Raw genomic sequence first — 26,806 nt, forward strand, 5'->3', positions numbered from 1 at the left:
GATGCTCCGGGATTAGAACTACAGCTATGTGCCGTTCTACCCCAGTTGTGATAGCTCAGAACAAACACCAGGCAGGCTGTATGTAAGTTCAACCAGGAATCTCTTTTATTGCAAAATACAGGCTCTTTTATACACTAAAAGTGGAGGTGCATACCTCCGGCTCATATTACTCTGAACATACACCTGTGACCAGAAACCTAATTAACATGGGCTAATTAACGAATCCCTTTAGACAGCCTAGATGACTCAGACATGACCTTTAGGCCAGACTGGCCCTTTTGTAGCTCAGAAAACCCAATCAACATTATCACAATGGCAGAGTTAATTAACACAAACAACAATGGGGATCTAATGACTCTTAGATTCCATACTATAGACTTATTTACAATACACATTCTAGCAGGCAACAGACATACAGGTGTTGGAATTTACATCAGCATCTCCTAACAGTATCTGTCCCAGCATTATGAATCGGCCACTATTTCTAATATGGCAAATCCAGGGTCCCCAGAGTCTGTGTGTCCTGGGGGACCAGGACACGAATCCACAGTAGTACCACCTCAAGGGTCCCCAGGCATACAGCTCACAAAGAGCGCCATTCCCCCAAATGCCAGGGCCCACAATCTATCGGCAAGAGGCTAGCATTCAGTGCCCTCCAAAAGTCTCTCTCCCAGCTAGGTCTGTCACACGGGTAACCTGTAAAGGCGTTTAAAACTTCACCCATGGAGATTTTCAAGTAATGTTGTTTTGTCACCATTCCACGAGCGTGCACAATTTTAAAACTGTGACATGTTAGGTATCTATTTACTCGACGTAACATCATCTTTCACATTTTACAAAAAATATTGTGTGTGGTTTTTTTTTTTCAATTTATTCAAATTTTATTTTATTTTTTCTAAAAAAAAAAAATAAAAATAGCGTTTTTAAAAAGCCGCTGCGCAAATACCGTGTGACATAAAAAAATTGCAATGATGCATAATGTTTGGGAATTCTAAGTAATTTTCTAGCAAAAAAGAACTGATTTAAACGTGTAAACAAAAAGTGCCAGAAAAAGCCTGATCAGCAAGTGGTTTAGGTACAAGAAGTGAAAGAAAAGTTTCCCAATAGAACAAAGAACACCAGAAACTTGGCAAGGATTTTTATCCTTCCCTTCCCTATTCAATGCTAAATAAAACATTTGACAATAGTTTTACGTTGATATTTTTTAGGTTCCAGGGCATGTCTGTACTCTTGAAAATGCCTTTTACATATTTGATTTGTATTTGGTAGCTATTTTTTTTTGAGTTGTGCATAGAATATTACTTGTAAATAAAGAGATGGCTTGTAAGGACCGGGCCATGAAAGAGTCAACTGTTTAGGAATGCCAAGTGCCTCTCTCTGTTAAATCATTTCTGGTCACATACTGATTTCCAGCTTGTTGGAAAATCTCATTGGGAGTATATGTTGATTGCTCTATAGAACAGAAAACAAACTGTCTGCAGGTCATCACGTCTCCTTGTCAGCTAAGTCAGGGAGTTGAGAGCAGGTCTCAGGTATGCAGCCACACTGGAGAGGATATATACATATATTGCATCTTTTTCATATTCAAGAAAACCTACACTAATTCTCCTCTGAGTGTTACCAGGTTCACGTTTGCTCCATATGAGGCTTTAAACTGTTAAAAGAGAAGTTTGGCTTTAAAAAAAAAAAATAATAATCATACTTGCCTAGGTGGATGCTGCATCTCTTCCCCCATCCAGTTTAAAGACTGCGAACCGAGCGATCAAAGACTGCTGATCGCTCAGTTCTCAGAATTCTGTGAGCAGAGAGCTAGTGAGTTTCAGTTACCAGGTCTCTGCCCATTAACACCCCCCCCCCCCCCCCCCCCCATGATCTTGCCCCAGCCTGGACCGGTCTGTGAAAATGGGTCACAGGAGTGCAGAATGACTGTACTTTTCCTTTTTGACTGTGATCCTTCTCAGATGGATATCCACAATGGCAGCCTGCATATTTCTATCAACACAGGCTTCCTGGAAACCAGGCAAAGAATAAGCCCCCCATTCACACCAGTGCTGCATTGAAAGTGCGCTATTTCAGCACAATTTCAAAGCCGCACATCATTGCGATTTGCACTGCCCATTTGATTGAGGCTTGCGACTTCATTTAACAGAAGTCTATGCAAATCGCAATGAAATCTGTAAAAAGCAGCGCAGGAAACTTTTTCATAATTGCTGAAACATGAGTCACGGCGATATGAACAGTTCCATTGCAGAATTGATCAGGCCGACTATTTTTTTCTGCAGTTTGTAAACACTTGTGCTGTCATGTGATGTGGTGTTTTTGAGAGGAACTCCTTGCTGTTTCCACATAATTTTTCTCTCCAAACAGTTACACCCAATGAGGCCTAGTGATACAAGTAGGTTTGTTTTAGAGGGGTGCAGTGCTGTTTCCAACCAGTAGATGGAGACAATTGCAAAAAGAAAGCTTTATTGTAAATAGACTTTAACAGATCAAACTGAAAGTTTGGCATTTACATTGCATCCTAGTTATTGGCTAACTTATTAAAGGCGTTGTAAAGTCTCAAAGTTTTTCACCTTAATGCAAAATATGCATTAAGGTGAAAAACCTTCTGTGCTGCAGCTGCCCCCCTTTTTCCTTCCTGAACCCAGTCGGTCCAGCAATGAGCACGAGCTCAACAGCTCCAGGCGCTGTCTGGCTCCCGCTGCTGTCAATCAAATCCAGTGAAACGGGAGCCGAGGGTGGAGCCGAGTCCTGCTGTCTGTGTCAATGGATGCAGCAACAGGAATCTGAAGCGGGCCCTCACGGATGCCCCCATGGAAAAAAGCGTCTCTCTGTGGGGGCCACCCAATGAAGAGGTGGTGCCAGGAGCGCCGCCGGGACACCCCAGAAAAGGAGGATCTGGGCTGCTCTGTGCAAAACCCTTGCACAGAGCAGGTAAGTTAATGTTTAACATTAACATGTTAATGTTTGTTCTTTTAAAAAATAAAAACAAACCTTTACAATCACTTTAACCACTAGGCGTCCGCGCTATAGCCGAAAGACGGCTACAGCGCGGACTCCAATTGCCGGGAGGGCGTCCCTGGACGTCCTCCCTTTTACTTCCGCGTTGCGCGCTCCCGCGGGCGCGCATCGCGGAAGTTTTGTGCTGGCCGTGTCCCTCGGACACAGCCAGTGACAGATCGCCGTAAACGGCCAATGACAGCGGCCGTTTACAGTGCGATCGCTCTGCCAATGGGAGATGATCTCATATGTAAACATATGAGATCATCTCTCATCGCTGGCTCTCCCTCCTCACACAAAGACAGCGTGTGAGCAGGGAGAGCGGAACCGCTGCGGCGGTGAGTAAACAGGGAAAAAAAAAAACGAAAAAAAAAAAAAGTGTCAGCACGGTTATCTGCTCCTACCCAGCCATCTGCCCCAGCCATCTGCCCCAGCCATCTGCCCCAGCCATCTGCCCCTGCCATCTGCCCCTGCCATTTGCCCCTGCCGTCTGCCCCTGCCATTTGCCCCAGCCATCTGCCCCAGCCATCTGCCCCAGTGCCATCTGCCCCAGTGCCATCTGCCCCTGCCATCTGCCCCTGCCATCTGCCCCAGCCATCTGCCCCTGCCATCTGCCCCTGCCATCTGCCCCTGCCATCTGCCCCAGCCATCTGCCATCTGCCCCAGTGCCATCTGCCCCAGCCATCTGCCCCAGCCATCTGCCCCAGCCATCTGCCCCAGTGCCATCTGCCCCAGTGCCATCTGTCCCCAGTGCCATCTGTCCCTGCTGTCATGTCCCTGCCATCTGTCCCCACTGCCATCTGTCCCCAGTGGCACGTATAAGTGCCATCTGTCATCTGTGCCACATAGTGCCATCTGTCATCAGTGTCACGTGTCATCAGTGCCACGTATCAGTGCCATCTGTCATCAGTGTCATGAGTGCCACGTATCAGTGCCATCAGTGCCACGTATTAGTGCCATCTGTCATCAGTGCCATGTATTAGTGCCATCTGTCATCAGTGCCACCTTTCATCAGTGCCACATATTAGTGCCATCTGTCATCAGTGCCATTTGTCATCATCGCCACGTGTCATCAGTGTCACATATTAGTGCCGTCTGTCATCAGTGCCACGTATTAGTGCCATCTGTCATCAGTGCCACGTATTAGTGCCATCTGTCATCAGTGCCATGTATTAGTGCCATCTGTCATCAGTGCCATGTATTAGTGCCATCTGTCATCAGTGCCACATCAGTGTCAGTGCCACGTATCAGTGCCATCTGTCATCAGTGCCACATCAGTGCCACGTATCAGTGCCATTTGTCATCAGTGCCACGTCAGTGTCATTGTCCTGGTGCTCCAGGGCCTTCAAAAGTGTAATAGGTAGTCAACAAATTAGATGTGTAATTTTTGCTCCTAGAACACGTGATGGGACTCCCTGCATGTTGGGCCTCTCTATGTGGCCAGGCTGTGAAAAAGTCCCACACATGTGGTATCGTAATACTCAGGAGGAGTAGCAGAATGTATTTTGGGGTGTCATTTGTGGTATATACATGCCATGTGAGAGAAATAACTATTACAATGACAATTTTGTGGGGGGGAAAAAAAAAAAAAAATCTTCATTTTGCAAAGAATTGTGGGAAAAAATGACAACATCAAAAACCTCACCATGCATCTTACTAAATACCTTGGAATGTCTACTTTCAAAAAAGTGGTCATTTGGGGGGTATTTGTACTTTCCTGACTTGTTCGGGTCACAAGAAATGAGATAGGCCACCAGTACATCAGGTGTGATCAATTTTTTATGATTTGCACCATAACTTGTAGACTCTCTAACTTTCACAAAGACCAAATAATATCCACTAATTTGGGTTATTTTTACCAAAGATATGTAGCAGTATAAATTGTGGCCAAAATTTATGAAGAAAAATTACTAATTTGCAAAATTTTATCACAAAAACAAAGAAAAATGCGTTTTTTTTCAAAATTTTCGGTCTTTTTTCATTTATAGCGCAAAAAATAAAAAACCCAGAGGTGATCAAATACCACCAAAAGAAATCTCTATTTGTATGAAAAAAAGGACAAAAAATTCATTTGGGTACAGTATTACATGACTGAGTAATTGTCATTCAAAGTGTGAGAGCGCTGAAAGCTGAAAATTGGTCTGGTCACGAGGGGGGTTTAAGTGCCCAGTTGTCAAGTGGTTAAAGATGCAAGCCTTTAGGATTACTTGGATTCCTTCTTCAGGCCTTCTGCAATTCAAAAATAGCTCAGAAAACCACATCTTTATACACAATAAAATATAACAATTTACTTTTTTTTTTTCCTATGTCAAGTTGTATTGGCAATTGTAAAGGGTTGAACTGCCATACATAGAAACCGAACAGTCTTTCCTGCCAGTTGTTGTATCTCTAATTGGATGCAGCCGATGCTCATCTAACAATTTTCTGCCCTGCCCCCTTAATTTTGAGTGTGAAGGATGTCCTGCAGGAGGGTGCCATCAGGGTCACCAATGTCTCAAAATTCACTGTGCATGACCAGCTTCAGTCTATAACAGCCTTTCTCAGCCTTTTCAACACAGAGCAACCCTTGAAATAACTTTCTGCTTTCAGGGAACCATTGCTAAAAAGGACTATATCTACCACTCATGATACATTAGTGCGGGGTTCCCTGGAAATATACCTTTCAATCGCAAGCTGCTGACGGATAGATCGCTTCCCCTTCTGGCCCCTGGCCCTGCTGCTGCCCCCCTGTACACTGCTATTAAGTTGGATCCAGAATTGAGCATATGTGCAGAAAAAAATCATGTACAATTTACTTATTAAATAGGTACATTTTAATATTTATTCTAGAATTGAATGCTTTTTAAAAAATAATTGTTATATCACAGCTTGCGGATCACACCAATGTTCTGTGACCTGTGAAAACCATTTCTGAGATTTTAAACTTTTTTCCAGGGGTTCCTCCAAGGTGAAAAGATTGAGAAGCACTGCATTAGTGTGATAGTCAATGGGAAGAATGCCTCTTACACTTGTGTTTGTTGGAAATAGCTAAAAAGATCATTGGTGTCAGTGGGAACTTATTTGAGAGGCAGAAATTGCTCATCGCTCAAGGAACCCCTAGCAACCTCCTGGAAGAACCTGCTCTTTAAAATTAGAGATCAGGAGTGTTATTGGGGTAATTGACTCAGAGACCAGAACTCCAGGCACAATTATCACCTGAAATGTGAGTTCTTTTGAAATGATAGTATACAAAGGAAGCAATGAATTACAACTGTTATTGATATACAGCTATTATTCTTGACACCCTTGTATAGTAATGGTTATTGTAAGTACCGTAATCAGAGCTTAATGGGTGTGCTAATTGACTAGGCGCTATGAATTCTAGGCACACTTGCCACATCAGTGAGAATGGCAGTTCTTTTGAAATCTCCATATAGCTTTGATCAAAGGCCTTTTAAAGGTTTTTTTTTTTTTTTTTTTTTTTTTTTTTGTCAGATGTCAGAAATTCAATGAAGTCATTAAAGTGGCACATAAAATTCCTGTCCACAGTCTGCATATTCCCATTTTTGCCATTCTGTGTGATTTGAAGTTCTCCATTAGTACCATAATTATGGGATTGCTTATGCTGGGGCCTCTGTAAGAACATCTCTTTTGTTGTTGCAAAATGTATAAAGGGTTATTTGTTGGTGAAAGGTTTGACCTGTCCCCAGCATACTGTCCTGTAGATCCTGTGCATTTTACACACCTATGGATAATACCAGATCTGAGGATCCTCAGCTAAAAATGCCCTGTATTCTGTACTCTTACTGTGATCCCAGTACTGGTACCACCTAGTGTTGCTGTAGATATGTATGCAGGTTTTTACATCTCTTCTCCATGCAGGGAAATGCTTCGTAGTGGGCTTTTTAGGGAACATCTACACTGAGCTGTCTTGGATCACTTCCGGGAGAATCTGTTGAAGTCTTTTTTGTCTTTTGTGCAGCAACATTTCAGACAAGTTGAGATACGGTTTCTTTCCTGCCTGTGCTCCATGCAGACTCTTGATAAATCTCCTTTAGTGTATTTGGAACACTTCACACTGCTTGCTGACTATGACTGATTAAGTGGTGATCTATGGCCATCTGCTAGAATAAGTCAAGTATTGATGTTAATGGTTAGCAGGTGGGTGAAGACAGTGTCACAATAGTTCCACCTGCTTACTCCAGAAGTAAAACTGGTGCCCTGATGCTTACCGTGCATGTGGCTAATGACACTGGAGAGGAAGACATTTTATTTTTTAAAAGCTGAACAGAATTTATTGACTGAAAAGTGACTGGGCACAGTAAAAAGCTGACATGTCAGCACGTGAATGCCCCTTGGTAGAAAGCAGGGCAAGTGAGCATAGCTGATAATGGGCACCTGTGACTTGGTTTAAAGTGCCAGGATGCCATAGAAATTTGAGATTGTAGATAATGGTCAAGTTCTGTAAACCTTTCCTCCAAATTTGACTATTTTTATACTGAATGAGTTGTAAATTTGGTGTATCTGTCTTCAGGTTAAATACCATTTCTGAAAACAATAAGCAGAATCTATTGCCCTGGGCATGTTCCAGTCCTTTATTTGCAGCTTCTTTCACAATAAATTGTTTAGTAATAGTGACATGGCAGACTAGATATTGCAAAATAATAGATTGCAACAGTTCCTGTTTTTTTCCAAGTTTTCATATACAAATCCCATGATGAATGTTAAATATTTCAGCTGATCTGTTATACATTATACAATCGTGGGACTTTGAATTTATGCAGACCAGTTAGTCTTGGAATTCAGGGAAAGAGGAAGGAATGTGAATTCAAGGGGATGCAGAGTCAGATTTTTCTATCAGTTACCAGCCATGCAGAATGTTGTATAACAAGTTACTCTAATTTCCAAAAACAAAATCTTCTATAATAAACTGTATGCAAACAACAAAGAAACTCCACCTCTAGAAAATGTATCTTGTCCAGTTGGTGTCCTCACTTTTAAATTGTCCAGGGGTTTTCCATACCAGAATACATATTAATGAGTGGCTTTGATATATGTTGAGATGTGTTGTGTTACGTTTTCCACAAACTCACTACAAGGATTCACTTTAATTCACCAACGGCTGCCCTTGAGCCCAAAGCAGACAGGAATTGTCTCTGCTGTTATGTATGTTCTATTCTTATTATGAATCTATTCTACCTTTTGTGAACGCTGCTAAGAAAAGTCAGATTCACTTTACGCTTGTCGTTGATTATGAAGGGGTGCTGAAGGGGTGCTTTTGAAAAAGGTTATGAAGTTGATGGTGGCAAGATTTGAATAGTGAATGGATGTGAGGCCAAAAGGAGAAGTTGGAGTCCAGAATTACACCTGGCACCTTGACAAATGAGGAGCTGCAGTTCAAAGTTATACTATACAGGGTATACACTGTACTACTAACATATAAGGAAACACACACAGGTTGGACTTGATGGACTTGTGTCTTTTTTCAACCTCACTAACGTGCATCCGGAAATAATTCACAGCGCTTTACTTTTTCCACATTTTGTTATGTTACAGCCGTATTCCAAAATGGATTATTTTCTCCAAAATTCTACAAACAATACCCTATAATGACAATGTGAAAGAAGTATGTTAGAAATCTTTGCAAATTTATTAAAAATAAAAAATGAAAAAATCACATGTACATAAGTATTTACAGCCTTCTCTCAATAATTTGTTGAAGCACCTTTGACACCAATTACAGCCTCAAGTCTTTTTGGTGCACCTATTTTTGAGCAGTTTCTCCCATTTTTCTTTGCAGGACCTCTTAAGCTCCATCAGGTTGGATGGGGAGCATCCTTACACGACATTCAGAGTTGTCCCTTGGCCATTCCTTTGTAAATTTTGGCTGTGTACTTAGGGTTGTTGTCCTGTTGGAAGATGAACCTTCACCCCCAGTCTGAGGTCCAGAGCACTGTGGAGCAGGTTTTCATCAAGGATATCTCTGGACATTGCTGCATTCATCTTTTCCTCAATACTGACTAGTCTCCTAATTCCTGCTGCTGAAAAACATCCTCACAGCATGATGCTGCCACCACCGGCTTCACTGTAGGGATGGTATTGGCCAGGTGATGAGCGGTGGCTGGTTTCCTCCACACATTACCTTTGCCATTCAGGCCGAAGAGTTCAATCTTTGTTTTATCAGACCATAGAATTTTGTTTCTCATGGTCTGAGAGTCCTTCAGGTGCCTTTTGGCAAACTCAATGCAGGCTGTCATGTGCTTTTAACTGAGGAGTGGCTTCTGTCTGGCCACTCTACCATACAGGACAGATTGGTGGAGTGCTGCAGAGATGGTTGTTCATCTGGAAGGTCCTCCTCTCTCCACAGAAAAATGCTGGAACTCTGTCAGAGTGACCACCAGGTTCTTGGTCACCTCCCTGACCAAGGCCCTTCTCCCCCGATCGCTCAGTTTGGCCGGGCGGCCCACTCTAGGAGTCCTGGTGGTTCCAAAGTTCTTACATTTACGGATGATGGAGACCACTGTGCTCTTTGGGGCCTTCAATGCTGCAGAAATTTTTCTGTACCCTTCCCCAGATCTGTGCCTTGCTGCGATCCTGTCTCGGAGATCTGCAGATAATTCCTTGGACTTCATGGCTTAGTTTGTGCTCGTACATGCACTGTTAACTGTGGGACCTTATATAAACAGGTTATAAAAACCTTTTCAAATCTTGTCCAATCAACTGAATTTACCACAGATGGACGCCAATCAAGTTGTAGAAACGTCTCAAAGATGAACAGTGGAAACAGGATGCACCTGAGCTCAATTTTGAGTGTCATGGCAAAGGCTGTGTACACGTATATACATTGATTTTTAATAAATTTGCAAATATTTCATACAAACCTCTTTCGCGTTGTCATTCTCTAGTATTGTTTGTAGAATTTTGAGGAAAATTTTGAATTTAATTAATTTTGGAATAAGGCTGTAACATAACAAAATGTGGAAAAAGTGTAGCGCTGTGAATACTTTCAAAATGCACTGTATGTACTTATGCTACCTCTTTCCTACAGAGTCCCCTAAATAATCCATTAGGGCACAGTACTAGAAATACAGTATATCACAAAAGTGAGTACACCCCTCACATTTTTGTAAATATGTATATCTTTTCATGTGACAACACTGAAGAAATTACACTTTGCTACAATGTAAAGTAGTGAGTGTACAGCTTGTATAACAGTGTAAATTTGCTGTCCCCTCAAAATAACTCAACACACAGCCATTAATGTCTAAACCGCTGGCAACAAAAATGAGTACACCCCTAAGTGAAAATGTCCATGTGACTCATTAGTGTTACAAGGTCTCAAGTGTGAATGGGGAGCAGGTGTGTTAAATTTGGTGTTATCGCTCTCATACTGGTCACTGGAAGTTCAACATGGCACCTCATGGCAAAGAACTTGCTGAGGATCTAAAAAAAAGAATTGTTGCTCTACATAAAGATGGCCTAGGCTATAAGAAGATTGACACTGAAACTGAGCTGCAGCACAGTGACCAAGACCATACAGCGGTTTAACAGGACAGGTTCCACTCAGAACAGGCCTCGCCAAGTTGAGTGCACATGCTCAGCCTCATATCCTGAGGTTGTCTTTGGGAAATAGACATATGAGTGTGTATGAGACCATTGCTACAGAGTTTGAAGGGGTGGGGGGGGTCAGCCTGTCAGTGCTAAGACCATACACCGCACACTGCATCAAATTGGTCTGCATGGCTGTCGTCCCAGAAGGAATCCTCTTCTATAGATGATGCACAAGAAAACAGTTTGCTGAAGACAAGCAGACTAAGGACATGGATTACTAGAATCATGTCCTGTGGTCTGATGAGACCAAGATAAACTTATTTGGTTCAGATGGTGTCAAGCAAGTGTGGCGGCAACCAGGTGATGAGTACAAAGACAAGTGTGTCTTGCCTACAGTCAAGCATGGTGGTGGGAGTATCATGGTCTGGGGCTGCATGAGTGCTTCCGGCACTGGGGAGCTACAGTTCATTGAGGGAACCATGAATGCCAACATGTACTGTGACATACTGAAGCAGAGCATGATCCCCTCCCTTCAGAGACTGGGCCGCAGGGCAGTATTTCAACATTATAAAGACCCCAAACACGTCTGCAAGTCGACCACTGCCTTGCTAAAGAAGCTGAGGGTAAAGGTAATGGACTGGTCAAGCATGTCTCCAGACTTAAACTCTATTGGGCATCCTCAGACTGAAGGTGGAGAAGCGCAAGGCCTCCAACATCCACCAGCTCTGTGATGTCGTCATGGAGGAGTGGAAGAGGACTCCAGTGGCAACCTGTGAAGCTCTGGTGAACTCCAAGCTCAAGAGAGTTAAGGCAGTGCTGGAAAATAATGGTGGCCACACAGAATATTGAGACTTTGGGGCCAATCTGGACATTTTCACCTAGGGGTGTACTCACTTTGTTGCCAGCGGTTTAGACATTAATGGCTGTGTGTTGAGTTATTTTGAGGGGACAGCAAATTTACACTGTTATACAAGCTGTACACTCACTACTTTACATTGTAGCAAAGTGTCATTTCTTCAGTGTTGTCACATGAAAAGATAGAAGAAAATATTTACAAAAATGTGAGGGGTGTACTCACTTTTGTGAGATAATACTGTAGGTGTTCATTTCTGATGAAAGATTCAATGTAAGCTCTAACGAGCAGGTCCCTTTGATTCCTACTGTAATAAAGTATATTGTATTTGTACTGTCCACCCCCAAGTTGTGAAGAGCTGCGTAAACTGTCTGTGCTATATAAATCCTATATAATAATAATAATAATAATGTAAAAGTATATTTTTTTTTACAAACTGACATAAGAATGCAACAGTGTGCAGTACACTTTAACCACCACAAGGTGATGCTGACTGAATTCTGTATGCTGGTAATAAGAAAATCATCTCTTTTTATTATAATATTTGAACATGCGTTCTTGTAGTAAAAAGCAGTAAATATTTTATACAGTGTAAGAAATGATGATTCTTGTCAATACTGGTTAGTTGAAACCTAGACATCTGATTTACTTTTATTAATTTGTTTAATAAATCATAATCCACACTATGAGAAAAGGGTTTCAGCCCAGTAAGAATGTTCTGCATATTTGATGATAGAATCTAAATATAAATGCTGTGTTCACTTTTGGTGATGAAATGTAAGTCAGCCTGAAATTCTTATACATCAATAGTCCCTGAAGGCTTTTTTTTTTTTTTACCAATCTGTGGGTTATTTTATTTGTAACACTAATACATTTTTGTATATTAAATATCTTCCAACAGATCATCTTCAGGCTCTGCCTCTAAGGAGGAGGAATATAGAGAACAGTTTATCTGCCATTCATCTGATCACTACGCCTTGTCGGATGGAGACTGGTCTCCACAAGACAGGTATAGAGCTCCACATCCAACACCTGCTTTGTATGATGGGCAGCCAGCTCTGTATTCTTGTAATGTTTTTTGTGAAGGATTGTGTTAAAGTATTCACAAGTTCATCTGTCGCTTCTTTGAACACATTGACCTGAATGTTATCAGTTTACCTTATTTTTGGTTATGACTGTGTAATCTACAGTGGATATAAAAAGTCTACACACCCCTGTTAAAATGTCAGGTTTCTGTGATGTAAAAAAAAAATGAGATAAAGATAAATCATTTCAGAACTTTTTACACATTTAATGTGACCTGTAAACTGTACAACTCAAATTGAAAAACGAACTGAAATCTTTTTTTTTTTTTTTTTTTTGGGGGGGGGTGTAAAAATAAAAAAAATAAAATATTGTGGTTGCATAAGTGTGCACACTCTCTCATAACTGGGGATGTAGGTGTGTTTCTTGCCTACATAGAATACCAGTCCTATTGGATGTTTTATAAACTCTACAGCTAATTTGAATTTCACCAAAGCCGTTTTACAGTCTTGCTTTACTTTGTTTTCAGTGGTTATTCACAGTCTTTTGGTCCAAAGAGTGATTCGGAACTAGAAGTTAAACCCACAGAGAATATGCTCAGAACAGAACCTCAGATGGAGTGGACGTGGGGAGGCTTCCCAGAGTCTGCCAAGGTAAAGCATGTTGTCTTTACAAGCTTCACAGTTGGAGACACAGTCATTGTATGTCTTTAAAAATAGACAGATATTACACATATTTCATGTCTACACTACTGCCAAACATTTTTGTTTAGCCTCTCTGTCTCTGGAACTGTAATAAAGGCCATTTTGCCTTTTGCCATGCACTTTTGTTAAGAATTGTGGGATAATTCAGAGACCTTAAGCTAGCCGTAAACAGACTGGATTTTGGCCAATTCCTGCCGAATCTACCAAAATGCAAGCTGTGGTTGTCCTGTCGGCACTACCTGTTTAAAAAAAAAAAAAATCAATTTAAACTGACTGAGCTGGGTGGAAAATGATCAAACAGTCAGTGTTTGGGTATTGAGACAGCCACAGGTGCAGCGGCTGCCTGAATACAATATCCGGCAGAGGAGACTCTTCCCTTCATGCTATTTAGCCTGCATGGGTGAATCAAGTGATTTTCTCTAGTTCTGCCCACAGGCTGGTAAGAGAAAACCTATATGTGTAACTTGTCTTTCTGTATGTTAAATGCTTCCTATTTTCTTGGATTTATTTCATATCTATGGTTGTAGTTTATCACTCAAATGGCTGTGCATCAAAGAGTAAAATGGGGAACCTTGCTAAACAGATGCCGAGCTAAAACTCTGTATAACTTACACAGAATGCACATTGAGATAGAGGAACAACAAGTTAATGTCAATGTGCATCGATATTAAGTAGATCACCTACCCTTCATATGTAATGAGCAGCCACTATCCTTTTATCAGAAATCAAAGGTACTTGTGTAACAATAAACTGGAGGAATGCTGGATGTGTTGCTTTTCTGCAGTGTTTTTGCAATGTTGTCCTTGGCAAGTAAAAGGTTTAAAGAGTTTTAATAAAAATGGAAATCCAGTGGTTTTTAGAAACTAGCCAACAGAATACCGTAATCTAAATAAAAAAAAAAAAACATAGCAGAGATTTGTAATTTGTTGCAAATCGGGCTGTTTATCCTTCAGCAAAGTCTCTGCGCCAGGTTTACAGATCTGTGCATCTCTATTCCCTGGCACTCAAGTGTGACAGTTTGCAAAGTTTTAGGATGGATTTATTACTGAAGATAAAACCGATTTCACTTTTAGGGCTAGTTTTACACTTGCTTCAAAACAAGGCTTCGGACAGGCTTTGTTAAAGCTCTTTGAACACCTTCAAATCCCCTGCCACCAAATAAAATGGTTACCTTTCAGTCCTGTTTACACCTTGCGTTTTCTTTGCTTCGGCTTTGCTTCAAAAATTATACCCCATGTAGCTTCAGTGGTGCTTCAAAGTATCTTCAAAGCCTCCACAGAACTCTGACAAAGCTCGCATGAAGCACATGCGGCTTTTGCGAGGCTTTGATTGAGCTTTAGCTTCACTTTGTTTTGGAGCAATTGCAGGTATGAGATATCCACACAGACGCACAGGGCATCCGTCAAACTTCAACAGAGCATTACGGAAGTATCACCAAATCTTCATCGAAGCATCACTGAAGCATAAAAAACACCCCAAGAAGAGGTTAATATGTGACCGGCCTAAACTATGTGGCATGTTAACTAATGCCAGGAGCTTGGCGGACAAGATGGGTGAACCTGAGATACTGTTTTAATAGGAGGATTTGGATTTTGTGGGAATTTCAGAGACCTGGTTCAACAGCTCTCATGATTGGCTGGCAACCATTCAAGGATATACCCTTTTTCTTTCTCGAACATCACGGGACACAGAGCCTCAGTAATAACTGATGGGTTATATAGGTATCACTAGGTGATTGGACACTGGCACACCCTAACCAGGAAGTTCAACCCCCTATATAATCCCTCCCCTTACAGGGATACCTCAGTTTTTACGCCAGTGTCTTAAGTGTTGGACATGTAAAGATGTCCTGTGCTGAGCTCCAAAGGGAATATCCTATATCCTATACTGGGGCAAGCCAGGCGAACCGGATCCATTTCAAAGTGTCCTTTCTAGGCCAAATTGGATGGTACCCGGGCCTTGTGTCCGAAGAAATGAGGTTTTTCCTGTAACGCTTCCTCTTTTTAGAGAGCTGGACCCCGCATATCAGAAAATGGTTTTCTATCCTTATTTCTGACCAGGTGCTTTACAGGCCCAGAACTGTGTATCCCCCTATCTGAAGGTTTTTCCAGACGGAGCCCACCATGAGAGGTGAAGATTGGGTCTGTATAACAGAACCCTGCGGCTGGATAAGGTAAGGGAGATTCCACAGAATGTTTTAATTCTAGTAGGATTTCTCCTTTAAAGTAAATGCATGCTATGCCTATTGTCTCCACCGGGGGCTGCCAAGAGCACATACTTTCTCATGCTGATGTCTGTCTCAGTGTTTTCAGGCTGCACAAGCTCCTCCAGCCGGCTCAGGTAGGATGGGATGGGGGGCTCTCCTCAGGGATATTCCCCCCCAGACTAGGGGGAGGCTGCAGGTGGTCTGTGAGGCGGTTATACACCGCACTATCACAGCCGCCGCCATTGCCACGTGCAGGCCCCATCACTGCCGGCCTCTCTCCTTCCTCCTCCACCCCCAGCCTTCCCTCCATGCTTGTCCCGGAGGGTTGGCTCGCGCGGGAAGTGCAGGGCGTCAGCACAGCATCCAGCATGCTCAGACGCCCACATTTGCCGGCTGCAGACTATTAAAGGCACACTTTACAGGTGCACAAAGCCTTTGGAGAGACACAGAGCTGACGGTCGCATGTAAGGTGGGACACAGGCATTCTCCAGGCAGCATTTACTAAAGAAACACCAGACTGGGCATTTGGTAGCAAGGCTTTTGCCGGACTACATCGCTCAGCAGTCAGTGTTCATTTTGTGATACCTCCACCTTGTTGCTTTGCACTATGGGTAGAAGAGGTTCAAATACCCCAAGAACCAGAGGCTCTAGGGGATCTCCTTCAGGTTCTGAGGACCCCCTTTCTGCAGCATCCTCCCCCCCTGAGGGGCCAGGGACGGCTAGCCAGGGAGAGCCGTTGGGGTCAGGGGCTACACCTGCTTCTGGCACTTCAGCCCCTGTATACATTACACAGGAGGTTTTTTACTCAACCATTAATGGATTAGAGGAAAGATTAATGGCAGTGATTACATCTTCACTCAGTGGAAGAAAACGTACTAGGCCTTCCTCTGTTTCCCAAGACCCTCAGGCAGAGGAGCTCTGGGATAAAGGAGAAGAATCCCTTTCAGAGGATCGGGATGGGACGGATGATTCCTCTTCTGAGGAATCAGGTGGAGAGGGACCCTCTTCGGCTTCCCAAGAGGAGAAAGTCTTAGTGCAGATCCTTGCTGGATTGGTCCGCTCCACATTTAAGTTGCCCATATCTGAATCAGTTAAAGAACCCTCTTATTCTTTGGGGTCACTGAAACCTCCTCGAACAGCACATGCTTTTCCTGTTCATAATTTACTTGAAAAGCTCCTTTATTCTGAGTGGTATCACCCAGATAAACGTTTTCTTCCGCCGAAAAAGTTTTCAACACTTTATCCTATGGAAGAAAAGTTTATTAAAATGTGGGGAATACCGGCCATTGATGCGGCCATTCCATCCATAAATAATACTCTGACTTGTCCTGTAGACAATGCTCAGATGCTCAGGGATCCAGTGGATAAAAAGATGGAATCCCTGTTGAAGGATGTTTTCTCCTTAGCTGGTTCAGTGGCTCAACCTGCAGTAGCAGCGATTGGAGTCTGTCAATACTTAAGAGACCATGTTAAGCAGGTCATCAAAGTTCTACCTGAACAGCAGGCCCAGGGGTTGGCTAACGTTCTAGCGGCCTTATGTTTTGTTGTTGACCCAATCAGAGATTCTATCATACAGACCTCTCGTCTTTCACTTGGGTTGGTGCATATACGTAGAATTTTATGGTTGAAAAATGATGGTTTAAAATTGTAAGAAGCTGCTGGCTGAGTTTCCGTTTCGTGGTGCAAGGTTGTTTGGAGAAGACTTGGATAATTATATCAAAAGGATCTCTTGTGGGAAAAGCACTCTCTTACCTGTTAAGAAGAGTAAGCGTCCCTCTTTCAAACAGACTCTTTCCCCAGCGAAAGGGGCATCAGCCTCCAGGCAGTCGCGACGGCCTCCTCCGTCTGGGTCAAGAAACAAGAGTCAGCCCCAGGGACAAAAGAAGTCCTGAGGGAAGAAGTCTACTAGACAAGACCCTAAGACCTCTTCATGAAGGGGCGCCCCCGCTCGCTCGAGTGGGGGGAAGACTGCTACAGTTTTCAAAGTTCTGGCAGGAGGACTTCCAGGACAGATGGGTAATCTCCATGGTAACCTTAGGATACAAGCTGGTTTTCCAAGATTTTCCCTCTCCTCGTTTCTTCAGATCAAGTGTCCCCAGAGATGCAGAGAAAAAGCAGTTGCTCCTTCTAGCGTTAGATCGACTTTTGTCGCAGGAGGTCATTATGATGATTCCCATGAAGGATCAGGGATTGGGCTTCTATTCCAACCTTTTTACGGTCCAAATGGGGATGTCAGACCCATTCTGGATTTAAGGGATCTGAATCGATTCCTAAGGATTCAGTCCTTCCGCATGGAATCAATTCAGACAGTAGTCTCCATCCTGCGGGGAGGAGAATTTCTGACATCAATAGACATCAGAGATGCATATCTGCATGTGCCCATTTTTCCTGCTCATCAGAAGTTTCTGCGCTTCGAGATAGGAGGGCGCCATTTCCAGTTTGTGGCTCTGCCTTTTGGGATAGCCACTGCACCTCGAGTGTTCACAAAGATCTTGGCTCTTCCTCTGGCCAGATTGAGGGCTCAGGGTATAGCTGTCATAGCATACCTAGATGACCTGCTCTTGATAGACCGGTCGGTAGCCTCCTTGAATGGGAACTTGAGGACCACAGTCAAGTATCTGGAACACCTGGGTTGGATCCTCAACCTACAAAAATCTTTCCTAAAACCAGTAAGAAGGCTGGAGTATTTGGGTCTGATCATAGATACAAGCCAGGAGAAAGTATTTCTACCTCAGGCAAAGATCACTGCTTTAAGGGAGCTGATTCTGGCAGTCAGGACCAAAAAGGGTCCGAAACTTTATGCAGGGGGTGATGCGTCTTAATCCTCCGGTTAGGGCGCCCCTAAACCCCTGGGACTTGAATTTGGTTCTGTCTGTTTTACAGAAACAGCCTTTTGAACCAATACGTCAGATTCCTTTGGTCTTGTTGACAAGGAAGTTAATTTTTCTGGTAGCCATTTCTTCTGCTAGAAGAGAATCAGAATTGGCAGCTCTTTCCTGTAAAGACCCTTATTTGATTGTACACAAGGATAGAGTGGTACTGCGCCCTCATCCTAGTTTTTTTACCGAAGGTGGTTTCAGATTTTCATCTAAACCAAGACATTGTTCTGCCTTCCTTTTTTCCAGATCCCTGTTCTTCGGAAGAAAGGTCACTACATTCTTAGGTTTTGACTGCTCTTACTACACCCAATCTGGAAGCAACTGCTCAAATTCGCAAAACGGATGTTCTGTTCGTGCTGCCAGAGGGTCCCAATAGAGGACAGGCAGCGTCCAAAATTACCTTATCTAAATTGATTAGAAAATTGATTATTCAAGCTTACGGTTTGAAACAGAAGATTCCTCCGTTTCAGATCAAGGCACATTCCACAAGGGCTATTGGTGCTTCTTGGGCAGTGCATCACCAGGCCTCTATGGCTCAAATCTGCAAGGCCGCAACCTGGTCTTCAGTCCATACATTCACCAGATTTTATCAGGTGAATGTGAGAAGGCATGAGGATATCGCCTTTGGGCATAGTGTGCTGCAGGCAGCGGTACAGGGTCCTCAGGTCTGATTGCACCCTACTTGGTTGTGATTCCCCTCCCCTCAGGTGGCATTGCTCTGGGACATCCCATCGGTTATTACTGAGGCTCTGTGTGCCGTGATGTCCATCGAAAGAAAAGGATTTTACAGGTAAGCTGTTATAAAAAAATCCTATTATCGCAAGGATAGAGAGAGTAAAAAAGGGGGGAGGGATATGCTTATATATATCAAGAATAATGTAAAAGTGAATGTGAGAGATGACATCCTTAAGGGAGCTAGGGAAGAGGTGGAATCCTTATGGGTAGAGCTCCAAAGGGATAACGTTAAGGGGAAAATAATACTGGGAGTATGCTATAGGCCCCCTAACCTGAGGCAGGAAGGGGAGACAGATCTCCTATCACAATTTAGATTAGCAGCAAGAATGGGAAGTGTTATCATAATGGGGGACTTTAATTATCCAGACATAGACTGGGCGGAGGGAACCACGCATTCATCTAAGGCTCGCCAGTTCCTAAATGTCTTGCAGGACAATTTTTTGAGTCAGATGGTAGACGCACCAACTAGAAATAAAGCGTTACTGGATCTACTGATTACCAACAATACAGACCTGATCACGGATGTGGAAATACGGGGCAATTTAGGTAACATCGATCACAGGTCAATTGGCTTCAGTATAAATCACACAAATAGGAAACATAAGGGGAATACAGAGACACTGAATTTCAAAAGAGCCAACTTCCCTAAACTACAAACCTTGCTAGAAGGCATAAATTGGGATAAAATCTTAGGAACAAAGAACACGGAGGAGAGATGGGTTTGCTTTAAGAGCATTAGTCAATGCATCCCATTGGGTAATAAATTTAAAAGAATGATCAAAAGTCCTGTATGGCTTAACTCCAATGTAAAAATGCATATAAAAGAAAAGGAGAAGGCCATCAAAAAATACAGGTTGAGGGATTAGCATTCAGACTTTATAAAGAATGCAACAATAAATGTAAGGGTGCAATAAGGACGGCTAAGATAGAACATGAAAGACACATAGCGGAGGAAAGCAAAAGCAATCCCAAGAAATTCTTTAAGTATGTAAACCGTAAAAAAGGAAGGACAGACCATATTGGCCCCATAGAGAATGAGGAAGGACATCTGGTTACAAAGGATGGGGAGTTGGCGAAGGTATTGAATTCTTCTCCTCAGTCTTCACGAGGGAATGGGGGGGCTTGAGTAACCAAAACTGCAGTGTTTATCCTCATGACACATCACAGGAAGCACCTTCATGGTCAACAGAGGACAGAATTCTTGGGAAACTTAACATTAATAAATCACCGAGGGTACTTGGGGAACTCTGTCAAGTAATTGCCAGACCATTGTTCCTAATTTTTACTGACTGGAATGGTACCAGCTGATTGGCTTTTCTCCAATGTAGCACCAATGTTTAAAAAGGGCCCAAAATACATCCCTTGGAATTTCAGACCAGTTAGCCTAACATCAATAGTATGTAAACTCTTGGAGGGGATGAAAAGGGACTATGTACAAGATTTTAGTAATGAGAACGGTATCATTAGCAGTAATCAGCATGGATTCATGAAGAATCGTCTTGCCAAAACAATCTATTAATCTTCTATGAGGAGGTGAGTTGCCATCTAAATAAAGGAAGGCTCATAGATGTGGTGTATCTGGATTTTACAAAAGCATTTGACACAGTTCCCCATAAACGTTTACTGTACAAAATAAGGTCCATCAGCATGAGCCATGCGGTGAGTACATGGATTGAAAACTGGCTACCAGGGCGAGTTCAGAGGGTGGTGATAAATGGGGAGTACTCGGAATGGTCATGGGTGGGTAGTGGGGTCCCCCAGGGTTCTGTGCTGGGTCCGATCCTGTTTAATTTGTTCATAAATGACCTGGAGGATGGGGTAAATGGTTCAATCTCCGTGTTTGCGGACAATACTAAGCTGAGCAGTGGAATAATTTCTCTGCAGGATGTGGAAACCTTGCAAAAAGATCTGAACAAATTAATGGGGTGGGCAACTAGATGGCAAATGAGGTTCAATGTAGAAAAATTTAAAATAATGCATTTGGGTGGCAAAAAATATGAATGCAGTCTATACACTGGGGGGAAAACCTCTGGGGTAATCTAGGATGGAAAAGGACCTGGGGGTCCTAGTAGATGATAGGCTCAGCAATGGCATGCAATGCCAAGCTACTGCTAACAAAGCAAACCGAATATTGGCATGCATTAAAAAGGAGATAAAACGATAATTCTCCCACTCTACCAGACTCTGGTCCGGCCGCACCTAGAGTATGCTGTCCAGTTCTGGGCACCAGTCCTCAGGAAGGATGTACTGGCAATGGAGCGAGTACAAAGAAGGGCAACAAAGCTAATAAAGGGTCTGAAGGATATTAGTTATGAGGAAAGTTTGCGAGCACTGAACTTATTCTCTCTTTCCATTTACAAATACCATACTGGTGAACCCACAATAGGGATAAAACTTTTTCGCGGAAGGGAGTTTAACAAGACACGTGACCACTCGTTAAAATTAGAAGAAAAGAGGTTTAACCTTAAACTACGTAGAGGGTTCTTTACTGGTAAGAGCGGCAAGGATGTGGAATTCCCTTCCACAGGCGGTGGTCTCAGCGGGGGGGCATCGATTAGTTTAAAAAAACTATTAGTTAAGCACCTGAACGACCACAACATACAGGGATATACAAGGTAATACTGACATATAATCACACACATAGGTTGGACTTGATGGACTTGTGTCTTTTTTCGACCTCACCTACTATGTAACACATCATAAAAGCATGTTGATGTGTGTTGAAGCCAAAGCAAGTGTAAACGAGCCCTTAAGCCCTGGTTCACACCAGTGCACCTTTGAAATTGCGCTACTTCAGCGCAATTTCAAAGCCACCCGATTCAATGCGATTTTGGATCTCTGATTTCTTTGGGACTTCATTTAACAGAAGTCAATGCAAGTTGCAATTAAGTCACAATAAAGTAGTGCAGGAATATTTTTCAAAGTCGTGACTTGAGACGCAACAATTTGCATGTTTCCATTGCCGGCAATGGGGTGCGACTTGTCATCCAATTTTGAACTGTCTAATCACATGACAAATCTCACTGGTGTGAATAAGGGCTAAACAGACACCGCATTAAAAAGTGGTCAGGGTCAGGTTTCTTCCAGCCGTTCTCACATAGGGGGATTTTATGGTTCGAACCTTGTAATAAATGTGTGTCACGATGCGTCTCACTGCACCTGTTTGGCTTTGCTTTGCCCTGCAACAGGATTGATAAATGTCCCCCATTGTGTTTTATGGTCATGCTGCTATTTCAAATTTCAACGGCAAATAGGTTAGTACTTGCCACCTCTGTGCAAAGGAATAGCATAGAGTGGCCCCGAACCCCCTCTTCTCGTGTTCCCCGCGGGCGCTCCTGGTTCCCCCTCTCTGCTGAGTGCCCCAGTATAAAGACACTTTCTATGGGGGCACTCGTGCAGGCTCGCTTCTGAGCCTTGCTGCCTGAGTCCCCCCTACTCCCTCGTCACTGGCTTTAAATGACAGCAGCGGGAGCCAATGGCTTATACAGCCTCAGCAAAGCCAGTGAGACGAGAATTGAGGGGAGAGAAGCGCTGCAGATAGGCACATTGCTGGATCCAATGAGGACTCAGGTAAGTAAGAGGGAGTCAGGGGGGATACTGATACCTAAACATTTTTTACCTTAATTCAAGTATTGCAAAAAAATGTTTAGGCTTTATAATCACTTTAAGGCTACTGTGAAATGGAAAGCTGATGTAGTATGAAAGTGGAGAGCTTTATGGGGGGAGGGGGCTCTGTTAATCTGTTAATTTCATAGCCACCTATTGCTTTGAGAGTAATGCATTGTTTTTCTAACAAAATCTGCATCTTTTAAGGCTTACAAGAAGGAAAGAACAGAGTACTTGCGGATAGCGACAATTACGCCTTCTGAGAACACGCATTTTAGGGTGATCAGCTCTGAGGCCTTGTCGGGCACAACTGAGGATTCATCCACTGAAGACTCTGTTTGCACAGTCCTTAAACCAGAACCACGTCCTCGCTCCATCAGTGTTCAGCTAGATCCAGACCAGTTAACAACTGCTGAAACCACCCCAACCTCTCCTTGTGAGCCAGAAGATATCCTCCCCCGGGAGACTGCTGATATTCTTTCAGATATGAAGCCATCCTTTAAAACAGACTCTCCAAGCAGGAAAAAAGGTACTTATTGAACCACAGCATATCGGACATTGCTCAAAGTTAGTGAAGCCTAGGGCTTTTTCTTACTAATATGAGACAAATATAAGCAATCAAACAGTATAGAATCAATTTTAGGTTAAAGCCGAACTAAAGTCTCCATACTTTCCTGTCCAATGATCCTGCTCCAGCATCTTCTTCTGAGTGCTGGCTGGCAAGGGATGATATCACACTTGCGCATGCGCAGGAGACAGTCAGCTTGGCAATCTGAGATCAACCCGGCACTGTAAGCTGAGTTGCACATGTGCAGCTCAGCTTACATTTCCAGAGGAGAAGGCGAGCGGGTGGGTAGGGGCATTTTATTAAGGAAATGAGAGTGCTTGTCTCTCCTGCAGTAAAAGCCTGCCTGCTTGCAGTTTTTTACAGCGGGACTATAGTTCTGCTTTAAGTGGATATCCAGGGCTCTTCCCATCATGAAACGTGAGAGGTATCTTATCTTAAAGTGAACTCCATCATGAAGAACATGGGTGCTGCCATTGCTGATCTTTCTGAAAATGCCAGATACCCACTGAGACTCAGATGGCAACTAAGTCTTAAAGTGTAAGTAAACCCTCCTATTGTTTTCAGCCAAGGAAGCTGCCATCATTGCCTCTGTTTAATCTACAACTGCCATGATGCAGCACACGTGATCAGTTATGACACCAGCTATTGGATGGTTTGACAGAGCACAATCAATGGGAGTGTTACATTTCCGGCCCGTGCCATAAATGAAACTGTTCTATGGATGGGTTTACTTCCGCTTTAAAAATGGTACGTTTTTAGGCACAGTCTCAGACAAATATGTTGTAAATGAGTGTCAACTACTTATCGCTATACTTGTTTTGTGTCAGTAACTCAGACAGTATTAAAATCAAAGCGTTAGAATGACAGTCATTTTCAAGAGAAGAGTTCAACAATGGCAGCCTCCATTAATCTCTTATGAATGAATCCCTTAGGACCTGTTCACACCAGGTGCAGTAGAACTGTAGAACATTGGTCGGCTGTTCCATCGCAATCCTACTGAAAGACCTGACAAAAATGCCTTACCTCCTACCTTGACAGTTCACACCACCGCAACTCAATTAATATACAGCATGCAGTACATTTTTTTAATGTAACACAGTGTGAAGTAATCCATCTCCTTGCACAGTGCTGCAGCCAATAGAAATTAATGAACTGTCACTGTGTGACATTTCAATAAAGTCTGTGTTTAAGAAAAAAAAAAAGTACACATTACAATTCACCGTGATTGAAGAATCAGCACTGTTGTCATCCAACTGCCTTGCTGTACCTTCATTTTTTTTTCGCTATACAAGTAAACTTATGTGGTTGATGAGAAGGGGAAAGTTCTGGGTCCACATCTTTATTATTATTATTATTATACATGATTTATATAGCGCCAACAGTTTGCACAGTGCTTTACAACACGGGGGGAAGACAATACAGTTCAATACAGGAGGCATCAGAGGGCCCTGCTTGTTAGAGCTTACAATCTAGAAAGGAATGTTAAGTGGAACAAAATGTAGGAGCTGTGGGGGATGGTCAGATGGACAAAATGAAAATACAGTTGTTAGGTGTGGGTAGGGGATAGGGCTTCTCTGAAGAGGAGGGTTTTCAGGGATTGTCTAAAAGCGAATAGAGTAGGAGATAGACCGACAGATTGGGGTAAGAAGTTCCATAGGCTTGGAAATCTCTGGAAAAGTCCTGGAGACGAGCATGGGAGGAGGTGATTAGAGAGCAGGAGGTCTTGAGAAGAACGAAGAGAACGATTAGATTGGTATTTTGAGCCTTGGTCAGTGATGTAGCGGGGGGCAGAGTTGTGGACGGCTTTGTAGGTGGTAATTAGTATTTTGAATTTAATTTGTTGGGTGAGCGGAAGCCAGTGGAGGGATTGACAAAGAGGAGTAGCAGAGACAGAGCAGTTGGTAAGGTGGATGAGTCTGGCAGCAGCATTCATGATGGATTGAAGGGGGGATAAAGTATGTAGATATAAGCCAATGAGGAGAGAATTGCAATAATCGAGGAGAGAGATGACCAGAGAGTGAATTAAGAGCTTTGTTGTGTCATTGGTTAGAAACGTATTTTGGAGATGTTGCGGAGGTTGAGGCGGAAAGATTTGGACTGTGATTGGACGTGGGGCTTAAAGGAGAGTTCAGAGTCCAGGACTACTCCTAGGACCTTGGCATGTGGGGGATAGACTGATAGTTGTGCTATCGATTTTGACAGAGAGATCAGGGAAAGAGGGGGAGAAAATTTTATAAGTTCGGTTTTGGATAGATTAAGTTAGAGGAAGTGGTGCGACATCCAGACTGATATATCTGATAGTAAATTAGTGATACGTGAGGAGACTGAAGGAGTGGGTTGAAGGGTAGAGAAGTAGTTTTGAGTGTTGTGTCGTCCGCGTAGAGATGGTATTGGAAGCCATGGGAGACTATCAGCTGACCCAGGGAGGAGGTGTAGATTGAAAATAGGAGAGGTCCAAGAACAGAACCTTGGGGGACTCCAACAGAGAAAGGAAGAGGAGAGGAGGAAGTAGAATTGTAAGTAACGCTAAAGGTGCGGTTGGATGAGTAGGTAGAGAACCAGTGAAGAGTACAGTCACAAAGACCAAAGGCATTGAGTTTTTTGAGGAGGAGGTGGTCAACCATATCAAAGGCAGCAGAGAGGTCCAGGAGTAGGAGTACAGAATAGTGTCCCTTAGTTTTGGCCGGCAGTAGATCGTTTGTTAGTTTGTTAGTTTTAGGAGAGGAGTTTCTGTGGAGTGTTGAGGACGAAATCCAGACTGAAGGGGATCAAGAAGGCTATTATCGGCAAGGTGGATGCTCAGCCGGTTGTAGACTGGATGTTCAAGGAGTTTGGATAAAAAGATGAGCAAGGAGATGGGGTGTAGGTTGTTAAGATTGGATTGGTCTAGTGAGGGCTTTTTGAGTATGGGGCTGACAAGTGCATGTTTTAAAGAGTTGGGGAAGATGCCAGAAGAGAGGGAGAGATTAAAGATGTGGGCTAGAGGGTGAATGTAGCATTTTTGAGGGAACAGGATCCAGAGGGCAGGTGGTAAGATGGACGTTGGCAAGTAATTTAGCAACCTCGTCTATAGTGGTGGGGTTGAAAGAGGGAAGTAATGATTGTACCTGTGGGCATGAGGTGTAAAGTGTGGAGGGTATCTGAACAGTAGAGATCTCCTCACAAATTGTATCAATCTTCTGTTTGGCGATCTCCTGGGCTGTGAGTGAGTTGGTGGGTGGAGGACGAAGTAGAGAGTTGAAGGTAAAGAAGACGGGACAGGGATGATAAGGTGTTAATGAGAGAGATGAAATAGGTCTGCTTGGCAGTGAGGAGGCAGGAATTGTATTTTTGGAGGGCAGATTTATACTGGCTGAAATCTTTCTGGGACTTTCTTACGCCACAGGCACTCAAGAGCACGGCTGTGTTTTTTTCAGACTTCTAGTGTCATCTGTTTGCCAAGGTTGAAGGGGAAAGGGCCTGATTCAGTGTGTCCAGTGAGGCTAGAAGTGAAGTGTTGTAATCAGAAGTGGCTAGGTTGGTGCAGAACAGGGGTGCAATTTTGTCATAGAGGTGGTCAGTAGTAGAGTAGAGAAGGGTTGAGATGGCATAGGTTTCTACGGTTAACCATTAGGCGGTTGGAGGGAGAGGAGGTGGAGGAGAGGGAGAGACTGAAACTAATAAACTAGTGATCAAAGAAAGGGTAAGGATAGTTGGAGAGGT

At 43.1% G+C, this 26,806-nt stretch overlaps 1 protein-coding gene across 3 annotated transcripts in view; it reads left to right on the forward strand.

The window, feature by feature from the left end:
• Nucleotides 1-26,806, forward strand: part of LPIN2 (lipin 2) — a 192,588-nt gene that overhangs the window by 89,487 nt on the left and 76,295 nt on the right. For all 3 annotated transcript variants that reach the window (XM_073631426.1, XM_073631427.1, XM_073631425.1), the window contains exons 5-7: nucleotides 12,285-12,392; nucleotides 12,936-13,059; nucleotides 22,744-23,065. In XM_073631426.1, coding sequence (XP_073487527.1) covers nucleotides 12,285-12,392; nucleotides 12,936-13,059; nucleotides 22,744-23,065 — 554 coding nt within the window. The remainder of the gene's footprint in view (nucleotides 1-12,284; nucleotides 12,393-12,935; nucleotides 13,060-22,743; nucleotides 23,066-26,806) is intronic.

This window comes from Aquarana catesbeiana, linkage group LG05 (genome assembly GCF_042186555.1).
Source record: "Aquarana catesbeiana isolate 2022-GZ linkage group LG05, ASM4218655v1, whole genome shotgun sequence".
NCBI lineage: Eukaryota > Metazoa > Chordata > Amphibia > Anura > Ranidae > Aquarana > Aquarana catesbeiana.